Source organism: Eschrichtius robustus, chromosome 16 (assembly GCF_028021215.1).
Source record: "Eschrichtius robustus isolate mEscRob2 chromosome 16, mEscRob2.pri, whole genome shotgun sequence".
NCBI classification, from domain to species: Eukaryota; Metazoa; Chordata; class Mammalia; order Artiodactyla; family Eschrichtiidae; genus Eschrichtius; species Eschrichtius robustus.
In genome coordinates, this window is record NC_090839.1 from 29,650,014 (window position 1) to 29,659,419 (window position 9,406).

At 52.5% G+C, this 9,406-nt stretch overlaps 1 protein-coding gene across 1 annotated transcript; it reads right to left on the reverse strand.

Moving 5' to 3' along the window:
* Positions 1–326: 326 nt before the first annotated feature.
* PDYN (prodynorphin) lies at positions 327–2,490 on the reverse strand. The gene is made up of 2 exons (XM_068524650.1): positions 2,362–2,490; positions 327–974 (listed from the first exon to the last, which is right to left on the reverse strand). The coding sequence occupies exons 1-2, from the start codon at positions 2,488–2,490 to the stop codon at positions 327–329; spliced, it is 777 nt and encodes a 258-aa protein (XP_068380751.1).
* Positions 2,491–9,406: the final 6,916 nt, after the last annotated feature.

Here is a 9,406-nt window from a genome sequence, read left to right on the forward strand (position 1 = left end):
ATCAAGAGGTCAGTCTGGATTCCTGGAATTGGGGAGTCACATGAATGGGATTGATACCAAAAGCTGCTGCTGGTAGTAGTTTTAGAGGTGTAGGGTCGGAGCCAAGTGCTAAGCCTATTGGAGAGGGGAACCTCCGTCTTCCCTCCTCACTGACCCAGACAAACACTGCACCCAGGCAGAAGAGAGGCAGGCTAGGTTTGGATGTCTTATAGACAATGCTGAAATGAGCGTAGGGATGGGGGCTACAGGGGCAAATGAATGCGTTCACTCCAATCTGGAAGGGCATTACGGGAAGCTCCTGACTCAACTCCACGATGGAGAGGTGTTTACACATCAAAAAGCTCTTCATAATAGGCATTGGGGTCTTCCTGAGACCGAGTAACCACCTTGAACTGGCGCCGGAGAAAACCGCCATAGCGCTTCTGGTTGTCCCACTTGAGCTTGGGACGGATGCGTCGTAAGAATCCCCCATAGCGTTTGTACAGGTCCTCGTGGCCCACCTTGTCCCCGTCCCCATCCCCATCCCCATCTCCAGCCACCTCTGAGCTCCTTTTGGGGTATTTGCGCAAAAAGCCCCCGTAACGTTTCACCTGCTCCTTGGGGTCCTCCTCATCGGAATCCAGTGTTCCAGCCTCCATGGCACCATCATTCGGCTGGGCCCCCCCCATCAGCTCAGACTCTGCTTCCTCCCCCAGCCTGCCAGAGAGACCCCTGAGCTTCTCCGCCAGGCTGCTGCTCAGATCATTCTCCTCTGCTGGGGTGCTGAGAAGGAATCTGTTTTTCTCCAGCTCCTTCAAGAAGGGCCCCGCGTGCTTTGCCAGCTCACTATAGGGCTCTTCCAAAGCTGCCTTGCTCTCCAAGTCTCCCTTGCCATTAAGCCCGAGTGTGAAGGGAGTGAGGAAAGACAGAAGGCCCTGGCACCTCTCCCACTCCTCAGAGGGCTGCAGGGTGGCCTGGCATTCCAGGGAGCAAATCTGCAAAAGACCCCAAAAGACCACAGTGGTAATACCACCACCATCAAACTGTCAAACTACAAGCCCCTGCCCCAGAGAGTCCCCTGTCCGGTGTCTGAGAAAATTAAAAAACCATTACTAAGCCCCAGGCTGCCCACTTTAACGCTGCCAGTGGTGCATAGAGGTAGGTGACTTTGTGCTCCTGTGGAGGATGAAGAAACAGACGTGGAGAGGTGAAACAGCTTTCCCAAGGGCATGGCTACAGGTGACATTGCCAAAATTGGAAATAAGATCTTCCCATAGCACTCTGCTGTGCTCACCCATAATCTTCCACTTCTGACTCCAGAGGGAATAGTTGGTTCTCCCAACCTTTCCTAGGTGTGAAGGATGCCGCAAACACTTTATAGAGAGGGACAGAAGCAATGCAGAATGGTGGAAAGAACACATATGAGGGGATGTCTAAGGGTTCATCAAACCTAGAGGGATGATAGTATCTACTTCATAGCAGTAGGGAGGAGTCAAACATGATGATGATGATGATGATGATGACGATGATAACAATGACAATACTAGACAGTACTGGAACTTGGACCCAGGTTCTAATGCCATGAGTCATCATGTTTAACCACTGGGCTCTTCTGAGATCATATATGGGCAGCACCTGGGGCACTGTGTGCATCCTAGTAAAGAGTGGCTAGAATTGTATATTTAATACTTTGCATCCTCAGTTCATGGAATCACCCCCATTTTGCAGATGAGGAAACTAAGGCTCAGAGAGGGGTTTCCAGGGTCATGGAACTAGAAATTGGCAGAACCAAAGCTCACATTCTGTCCACCACACCCTTGTACCTCTACTCTAGCTTGTCTGCTGTCATGGGAGAGGCACAGGGAGAAGTTTGACTCGAAGTAAAGCCAGCAAGGCCAGCCAAGAGATGCTAAAGCCCCAGGAGAGGAGTCAGGCTTGGATCCTGACAACCAGATCCTGGCATCTAGGGGTGGTGAAAAGATCTCCTTCCCTGCGAGTGACTAGATTTGGAGGTGCCTATCAGCCTGGTGGTGAGAAGCTCTGAAAAGTTCATCTAGGGCTGCTGACTCCCAAAGTCAGCACCACCTCATAAATGACACTCCTTGTTACCAGGCAACAGGCTCCCTGGAAACCTGAGCTTCGGTCCCAAACCTGAGTGAGCCCATGGTGGTAAGGTCTGGGGTGGGGACAGGAGGCTGGAAAACAAAGTCCCTGGCACCCAGGCTGACCACGGCAGGACATGCCTTGCACAGGTGGGATGAGTCTATAGGACAGGCTCACAGCTGCCCAGGCCTGCTACCTTCCCTCTCTGGGATCCACACACAGATGGTCCCTTCCATGCACAGGCCCCAGGACCATCGAGGAGCCTTGCCTGAAACTCACCAGGGGGTTGATGGGTTTGGGCCCATCCTGGGTCTTCACAACACACAAGGAGCACCGGGACAGGCAGTCTGCTGTGGCGGAGGGGAGCGCGAGGAGGCAAGCAGCCAGCACCAGCCCCTGCCACGCCATTCTGTCTTGGCTCTTCCTGCTGGAGAGGGAGAAAGAGGAAATGAAATCTGTGATTGCCTACTCTGTGGGGTGTGTCCTGAGCCTGCAAAGCCAACTCCTGCTGGCAGCGCTGCACTGCAAGGCAACCGTTCTTGTTCCAATGGGACAGTCAAGACAACATAGGCCCAGGGAGGAGCAGTGGGTACCCAAGGCCAATGGTCAAGGAAGGGAACTAACATGTGCTGAGTGCCTGCAATGTGCTAGGAGCTTTCCTACGTGTTCACATTCAATCTGCACAACAACTCTTAACGTGGGTTGTGCTATTAAACAGATGGGAAAGTTGAGGCTCAGAGAGGGGAAGTGATTGCTCCCACAGCTAGGAAGTGGACAAAGATCTGTCAGGCATCAAAACCCACTCTGACCATGCACGCAGCCAGTAGACACGTGGCTATCTGCTTTTCTGTGTTCTCTGAGGCTTCCATCCCCTTCCCTTCTCCCCTGCTCCCCAAGCTGTCCCCAGCTCAGTCCTTTCTGCTGTGGACCTTTCCCACCCCAGCACTTCTCCTTACCCCAGCCATAGCTCCACCTTCACCTGTCTCCATGCTGGCCCCCCCGCCTCCACCTCCTTCTCTGGTCCCTCCTGCCCACCTTGAAATGCCTTTCTCAGCATATCAATGCTGGGATCAGACCCACTGGGCTGGGTCAGGTCTGGTCCTTCTCCTAAATGTCAGGGACACCCTCAATTCCATCCCTACACCCAAGTCTTCAGCTCTGGGTTCCGACCACATCCAGCTACCTGTAATTCCCCTAATGAATGGATCAGCGCCTGTCCCACCTCTGGCCCTTTGCACATGCTAGTCCCTCTTCCTGGAAAACCCTGCTCTCCTCTTCTGTTACCTATTGTTTAGGCCCTAGAGTAGATATCACCTCCTCCAGGCAGCTTTCCCTGATCTCCTAGGCTGGAAGTGATGTTCCTCCTTTGTATTATCCCAGAAACTAGTGCCTCCTCCATTAAAATAGTCCAATACTTGGTAATTACCTATGTGAGTCTTCAGACTTTGGTTCCATGAAGGCAGGAGCTGTGCCTTGTTTCCATCTCTGAAATACTTTCTCTGTGTTCCTCAAACATGCCAGGCTTGCCCCTACCTCAGGACCTTTGCACTTCCTGTTTCTCCGTCTGTGGTACTGTGGCCTCAGATTTCCACATGGCTCACTCCTTCTTGTAACTGAATGAATTCAGTGTCACATCACCAGGGAGGCACTTGCTGACCCCTGCGTTTAGCACAGCTTACTGGGTCTCTCTTGCATCCCCGTGCTTTGTTTGCATCGGAACACTTACAACCTCAGACTGTCCTGCCGTTTGATGCTTGTCGTTGTTGTTGTTTATTATCGTCTCCCCACTAGAATATTAGCTCCCTGTGGGCACAGACCCTAACTGGCATAGTCCCACTGTAACCAGCACCCACAAACCTGACCAGCATATAGTAGGCCCTCAGTAAATCCTAGGCAGATGAATTAATGCTTCACAAAGAGTCTATTAAAAGCTGTCCCTTTCATAGTTAGCTCCTTATAAACCAAATATCAAGATGCAAATCTGTCAAATGGGAGCACAGTGAAGAACTCCCAACTGGAAATGGGCAGTTTCCCCGAGACACCACCCCGGGCATGGCTGCCACGCTCTTCCCACCCTGGTCCCTGTAGTCTGCAGCCTCCATCGCTGCTCTCAGGTATGGCTGTCCTCCCTCCCCTCTCCCCGTTCCCCTTCCTGCACACTGCCCTGTTTCCTCAGGTGTTGAGGGGGGTTAGAAGACTCCACCCATGGCCCCAGGGCCCCATGCCATAGCCCAGAGCTAGTCTCAGAGCACACAGTAAGTTCCCCTCCAAAGCATGCCTGACGAGGAGCCCAGCCGCCATTGATGGAGCCCCTACTGTGCTTCAGGCCTTGACTGAGCCCCTGCGTCTGTCATCTCATTCCTTCCTCCCCGTTGAGGAGGGCACTTTCGGTTCAGTGAATTCCCCATGCCCCCCGGTGAGTGGTGAAGCTGGTGTGCAGGCACATTCTGTTTGACTCCCCACACATGTGCCCATAATGACTACAATTTCTAGAACCACTTTGATTCACTAGCAGCTGAACCCTCCGTGAGGCCCAGAAGGCCCCATGCACAGAGTTGTTACTTATATATTATTCTCAATCCACCTGCCATCTGTGAGAGGTGGACATCATTATCCCCACTTGGTAGATGAGAAAGCTGGTGCTCAGAGAGGACTGGTGACTCTGCTGAGGTCACACAGCAATTAAAGGCTCGTCTGCCTCTCTTGAGGCTGGGCTAGGTCTGCTCCCCTAAGCAGAGAAGCTCAGAGAAGAAACCTCGGGGAGGTGGACCTGTGTCCATCCCATGCCCCTCTCCTTCCTCAAGTTTCTCTCATGCTCTATCAACTGCTGAGCGGATTTGGGTTCCAGGCCAGTGAGCTGTGCCATTTATGTGCAGATGCAAAGCCGGCAGCTCATGTTTCCTCTCCTATCGGCAATGGCTGGGCTGGGCTGGGCTGGTACAAGGTCTTGCTCATGCCCTGGGGAGGCGCAGCATCACGGCCCTCTAACTCCCGGCCGAAAGCTTCCCGCACAGCTTGGCTGCTACGGTAGGAAGCTCGATTTGAGATCCCGTTGTCCCAGGCAAATACAGTGTCAGCATCCTTTCTTTTCATCCATTTCCTTTATATTTAATAATGAGAGTTCCAGCTGATCTGATGGTTGGTGAGCACTCAGGCTGTTCTGAGTGATTCTCATGAATGAACTCATTTATACTCATGGCAACTGTGTGGAGGGGGTACTGTTGTCATGCCCACTTCACAGATGAGGAAACTGAGATAAGACACCTGCAAAGACTCTAGAGCTAGTAAGCGGCAAAGCTGGGATTTGCCCCCAGGCAGTCTGGCTCCAGCGCCCCAAAGCCCACCTTCCTAAGCATCCGGTACAGCCCCAGTCCCTTCAATGCCCCCCCCACCTCCCCAGCCTCCAGCTCCTCCCTCCTGGCTCCAGAGCCGCCTCCAATTTTGCCCCTGAGACACCCTCCACGCAGCAGCCAGAGGACAGTTCTGAATGACAGTGTGACTGCACCCTGCCCTGCATCTGGGTTCTCCATCCCCCCCAGCCTGGCCCTCCAGGGCTTTCCTGCCGAGGAGAGCTGCCATCGACCTGGCTCACTGTGTGCACGGCCCTGTGCTCAGACCTGTTCATATCTCAATGCAAGGGGTCCTCGTAACAACCCCCAAAGGCTGGGACTGGTAGTCTCCCCATTCTGCAGTGAGGAAATGGAGGCACAGAGAGGTTACATCATCTGAACAAGGAATCCCAGCAAGGGCACAGCACCCAGACTGGATGTGAGCTCCGTCTGACCTGGACCTGACCAAACCACCTGCAGTTCTACAACGAATGCCCCCTGTGCCCCATTGCCCCAAACTTTTGCACATGAAGCACCTTTCTCATGCCGCCCATCCACTCCGCTCTCCCTCTGACCTGGCTAACTCTCATTGTTCTTCAAAACTCAGTCTTGGTGGCCTCCTTCAGGAATCTTGTCTGGATTAGGCTCCTCTTTTGAGCGCTCACAGCTCTCTGTCTATCACGTAATTGCCTCTTTCTGAGTCTCCTGCCAGCTCGGACTTTGTAAGTGCAGAGTCCCTGAGGTGAAAGAGTATGTGTGTTTGAGGATGACAAGGAGGCCAGGGGGATGAGGGAGCATAAGGGAGGAGACGTGGGCAGAGGCCGGATGGTGTCAGCCCTTGCAGGCCAAGGTGGAGCTTGCATTTCATTCTAATGTGATGGGAAAACTAAGGAAGTTTGAGTGATTGATGAATGAATGACTGAATGACTGGTGTCCCTAGCGCCAAATGCAAGGTTAGAACAGGAACAAGAGCTCCACACGCGTGTGTTGAGTGAATAACCAGGCAACCCTGGACCTCTCAGGAGGCCCATTTGAATTTTTCTGGCTCATACTTTTGTGCCCCCAGAGAAATCTCACAGGTCTGCAGGGCATCTAAAACCAACACCTGCTAAAGAAATTGGCAAATGTTAATGAAACCATGGAGTGGGTGAGGGGAGGAAAGAGAAGAGGCAGATAGGAAAGGGGAGACAGGAGGGAAGGGGAAACCAGACCAAGAGAGTGAAAGAAGGGGGTGGTGGGGGGAGAGGGACAGGGGGAAGTGAAAACCAGTCAAAGACAGGCAGAGCAGGGAGAGACAGAGGGAGAGAGGGAGGAAGAGAGACTAAAGTGGAGACACAGAGGCAGAGGAGAGAGAGCGAGGGCTGGAGGGCCAAGAAGAGGGGGAGACACAGAAAGACGGAAGGCATTGGGGTGGGGGGGGGGCAGAGAGAAGGAAACAGACAGGAGTATGAAGGCTCCATTCCAACCTTACTTGGGCTACAGGAGATGGGAAAAGAAAGAGGCAAAAAGGAGTGATAATATAGGGCCTGCAACCGAGAGGAAGCAAAAGAAGTTGAATGAATTAACTGTGTGGAGGGCCTACTGCAGGCTGGGGCTGAGGGCTCTGTATCCATGGTCACATCAATCCAATAACAGAGCCTCCTCCGTGCCAGGCTGTGTGTCACCGCTTTACACGTATTATTCTAACCCTCACAACAACAGACACCCAGAGGTGAATGTTTTCATACCCATTGTACAGGGACAAGACTGAGGCTGGGAGAGGAGAAGTTGCTTGCTCAAGTCCACTTGGCTTGTAAGTGGGAGTTAGGCCTCCAAATGGATCTACCCAATCTCTAACAGAGACACATCAGCCCTGAGGTTTTCCTAAGCCATCCTGTTTCCTTCCCTGCGTAGGATAAACAAATTATTGAGCAACGTCAGATGAGTCCCGGGGCGGAGAGTTTTCCCCTTTGCTGTGGGGATTAGCTTGGAAGCTGTACATGAGAGATAGCCCTGCTGGCTCATGGTCCCTGACTTGGGAAGAGGCAGGAGAAAAGGAACTTTGCTGTTGATCTCTGTGTAGGACGCGGAAGGGAGCCTGCTGGGTGAGCTCCAGGGGCAGTGAGTCAGTGCGCAGACCCCGGGGAGGGCCCAGGGTGGGGGGCTTGCGTGGCCTATGGTGAAGGAGCCTCCTAAGGCCCCCCCAGAGAAAAACCTCCCCACCTGCAGGTTTAGGAAGCATTTCCTCAGCCACTACCTAGAGGCACATCATGACAGCCCGGTGAGATAGGCTGGTGCCGGAGGAGGGTGCCTCTCATAATCACGTGATCCAATCCTTGGACCCAATCTTTATATGTACACATCCCATTGTTTCTGTTTCTCTGCAGAACGCTGATTCATACAACACCCGTCCCATTTGTTTACATAGTGTCTTGGCTGCTTTCATGCGACAAGAGCACAGCTGAGTGTTGAAACGGGGACCACAGGGCCCAGAACGCCCAAAATATTTACTATCTGGTCCTTTACAGAAAAAGTTTGCTGACCCCTGCTTTTGTTACGTTTATAACCATTTTATCATTCTAATTATTCTAACAGTTTGGAAGCTGATTTTCTTGGGGAAATCAGAGGGGGATCACCCCCCTCTCCTAGCCTCAGTCTTCTCACCTGTCAATGGGTGTGTATCACCTCCCGGCAGCGGTTCCATAAGAACCCCCTGGACGGCACCATTTAAAGGCCAACACACTGTAGACCCTTTCTTCACCAGGGGCCCAGAGTTCCTTGAAAGGGAAAGGACTGCTGGCCCTCTTACCTCCTCTTGATATTTCTACATTGTAGTCCGAGGGCTCTGAGGAGCAGCAAGCATTTTTATTTAAAAAGCCAGCATGGAATAATAATGGCTTGATTTAACATCGCAATTACCTCTCTGAGCACTTTATCGCATATGATTATCCCTATTTGATAGAAGAGGAAATGGGAAAAGGTAGAAATGAAATCACTGGTTTAAGGTCACATCATGAGTCAGGAGGGAAATGGAGACATAACTGGGACCTCCCACACCCAGGCTGTGACCCCCGCAAGCGCTGCGCTGCTGCTCTGTGCCAGGCCCGGGGCCTCCCGTGGACCCTCCAGGGCAGCTTCCAGGTGGAAGAGTGGGGACCACGTGACAGAGCCCCCCAGGGCCCTGAGCACCTGTGTGGCAGAGATGGGATTCTGAGTCCTCCACAGCCCCTGTGTAGGGCACAGTGACGGGCCTGTATCTCAATGACTGCATCCTCCTCCCCTCAGGAGGATCCGGTAGGCTAAGCACTAAGCCATTTACTCGATGGGGAAACAGAGACTTGGAAAAGCAAAATGACTGGGCCAAGAGGCCGGGCCACAGGGAGCAGGCTTAGGGTCGGCCTGAGACTCTGCTCCACAAACCAGCCTGAGCTGCAGGCACTGGGCTCCCCCGACTCCAGCTCACGGTCCTGAAGACAAGACTGTTCCGGGACTTACACCCCACTGGAAAATACGTAAAGTTCACCTTTGTGGGTTTCCAGTGGGCTGGCCAACAGAGTCCCCCCAAACTGGAAAATAGTGTTTTTGTTAGGCCTTTAGAGTCATTAACAAAGAATGGATTATCAATCTGGGGGCACGGGGGAGACCACCCTGCAATTCACGGTCATGGTGTTCATTAAGTGTATTTTTGAAAGAATGTTATTTGAGAGCAAGATTCCTATGGAACTCTCACCCTTTGTTATTGGATGCAATTAAGAGATGGGGAGAAAAGCAGTGGACAGAGAGATGGAGGTGAAAAGACAGAGAGAGAGAGAGAGGATGAGAAGGAAAGAGAACGGCAGAGAGTTGCATATGGAGAGAAAGAGATAAAGATGCCTAGAAAAGCAGAGAGTGAGATGACAGCCCATGTGGGAGAAGAAAATACAGATGAGAAGCAGAGATGGGGAGAGGGTGAATGGAAATGAGAGGGAGAAGGTATAAGGAAGGGGAAGGGGGAGAACAGGGGAAAAGAAGAGGGA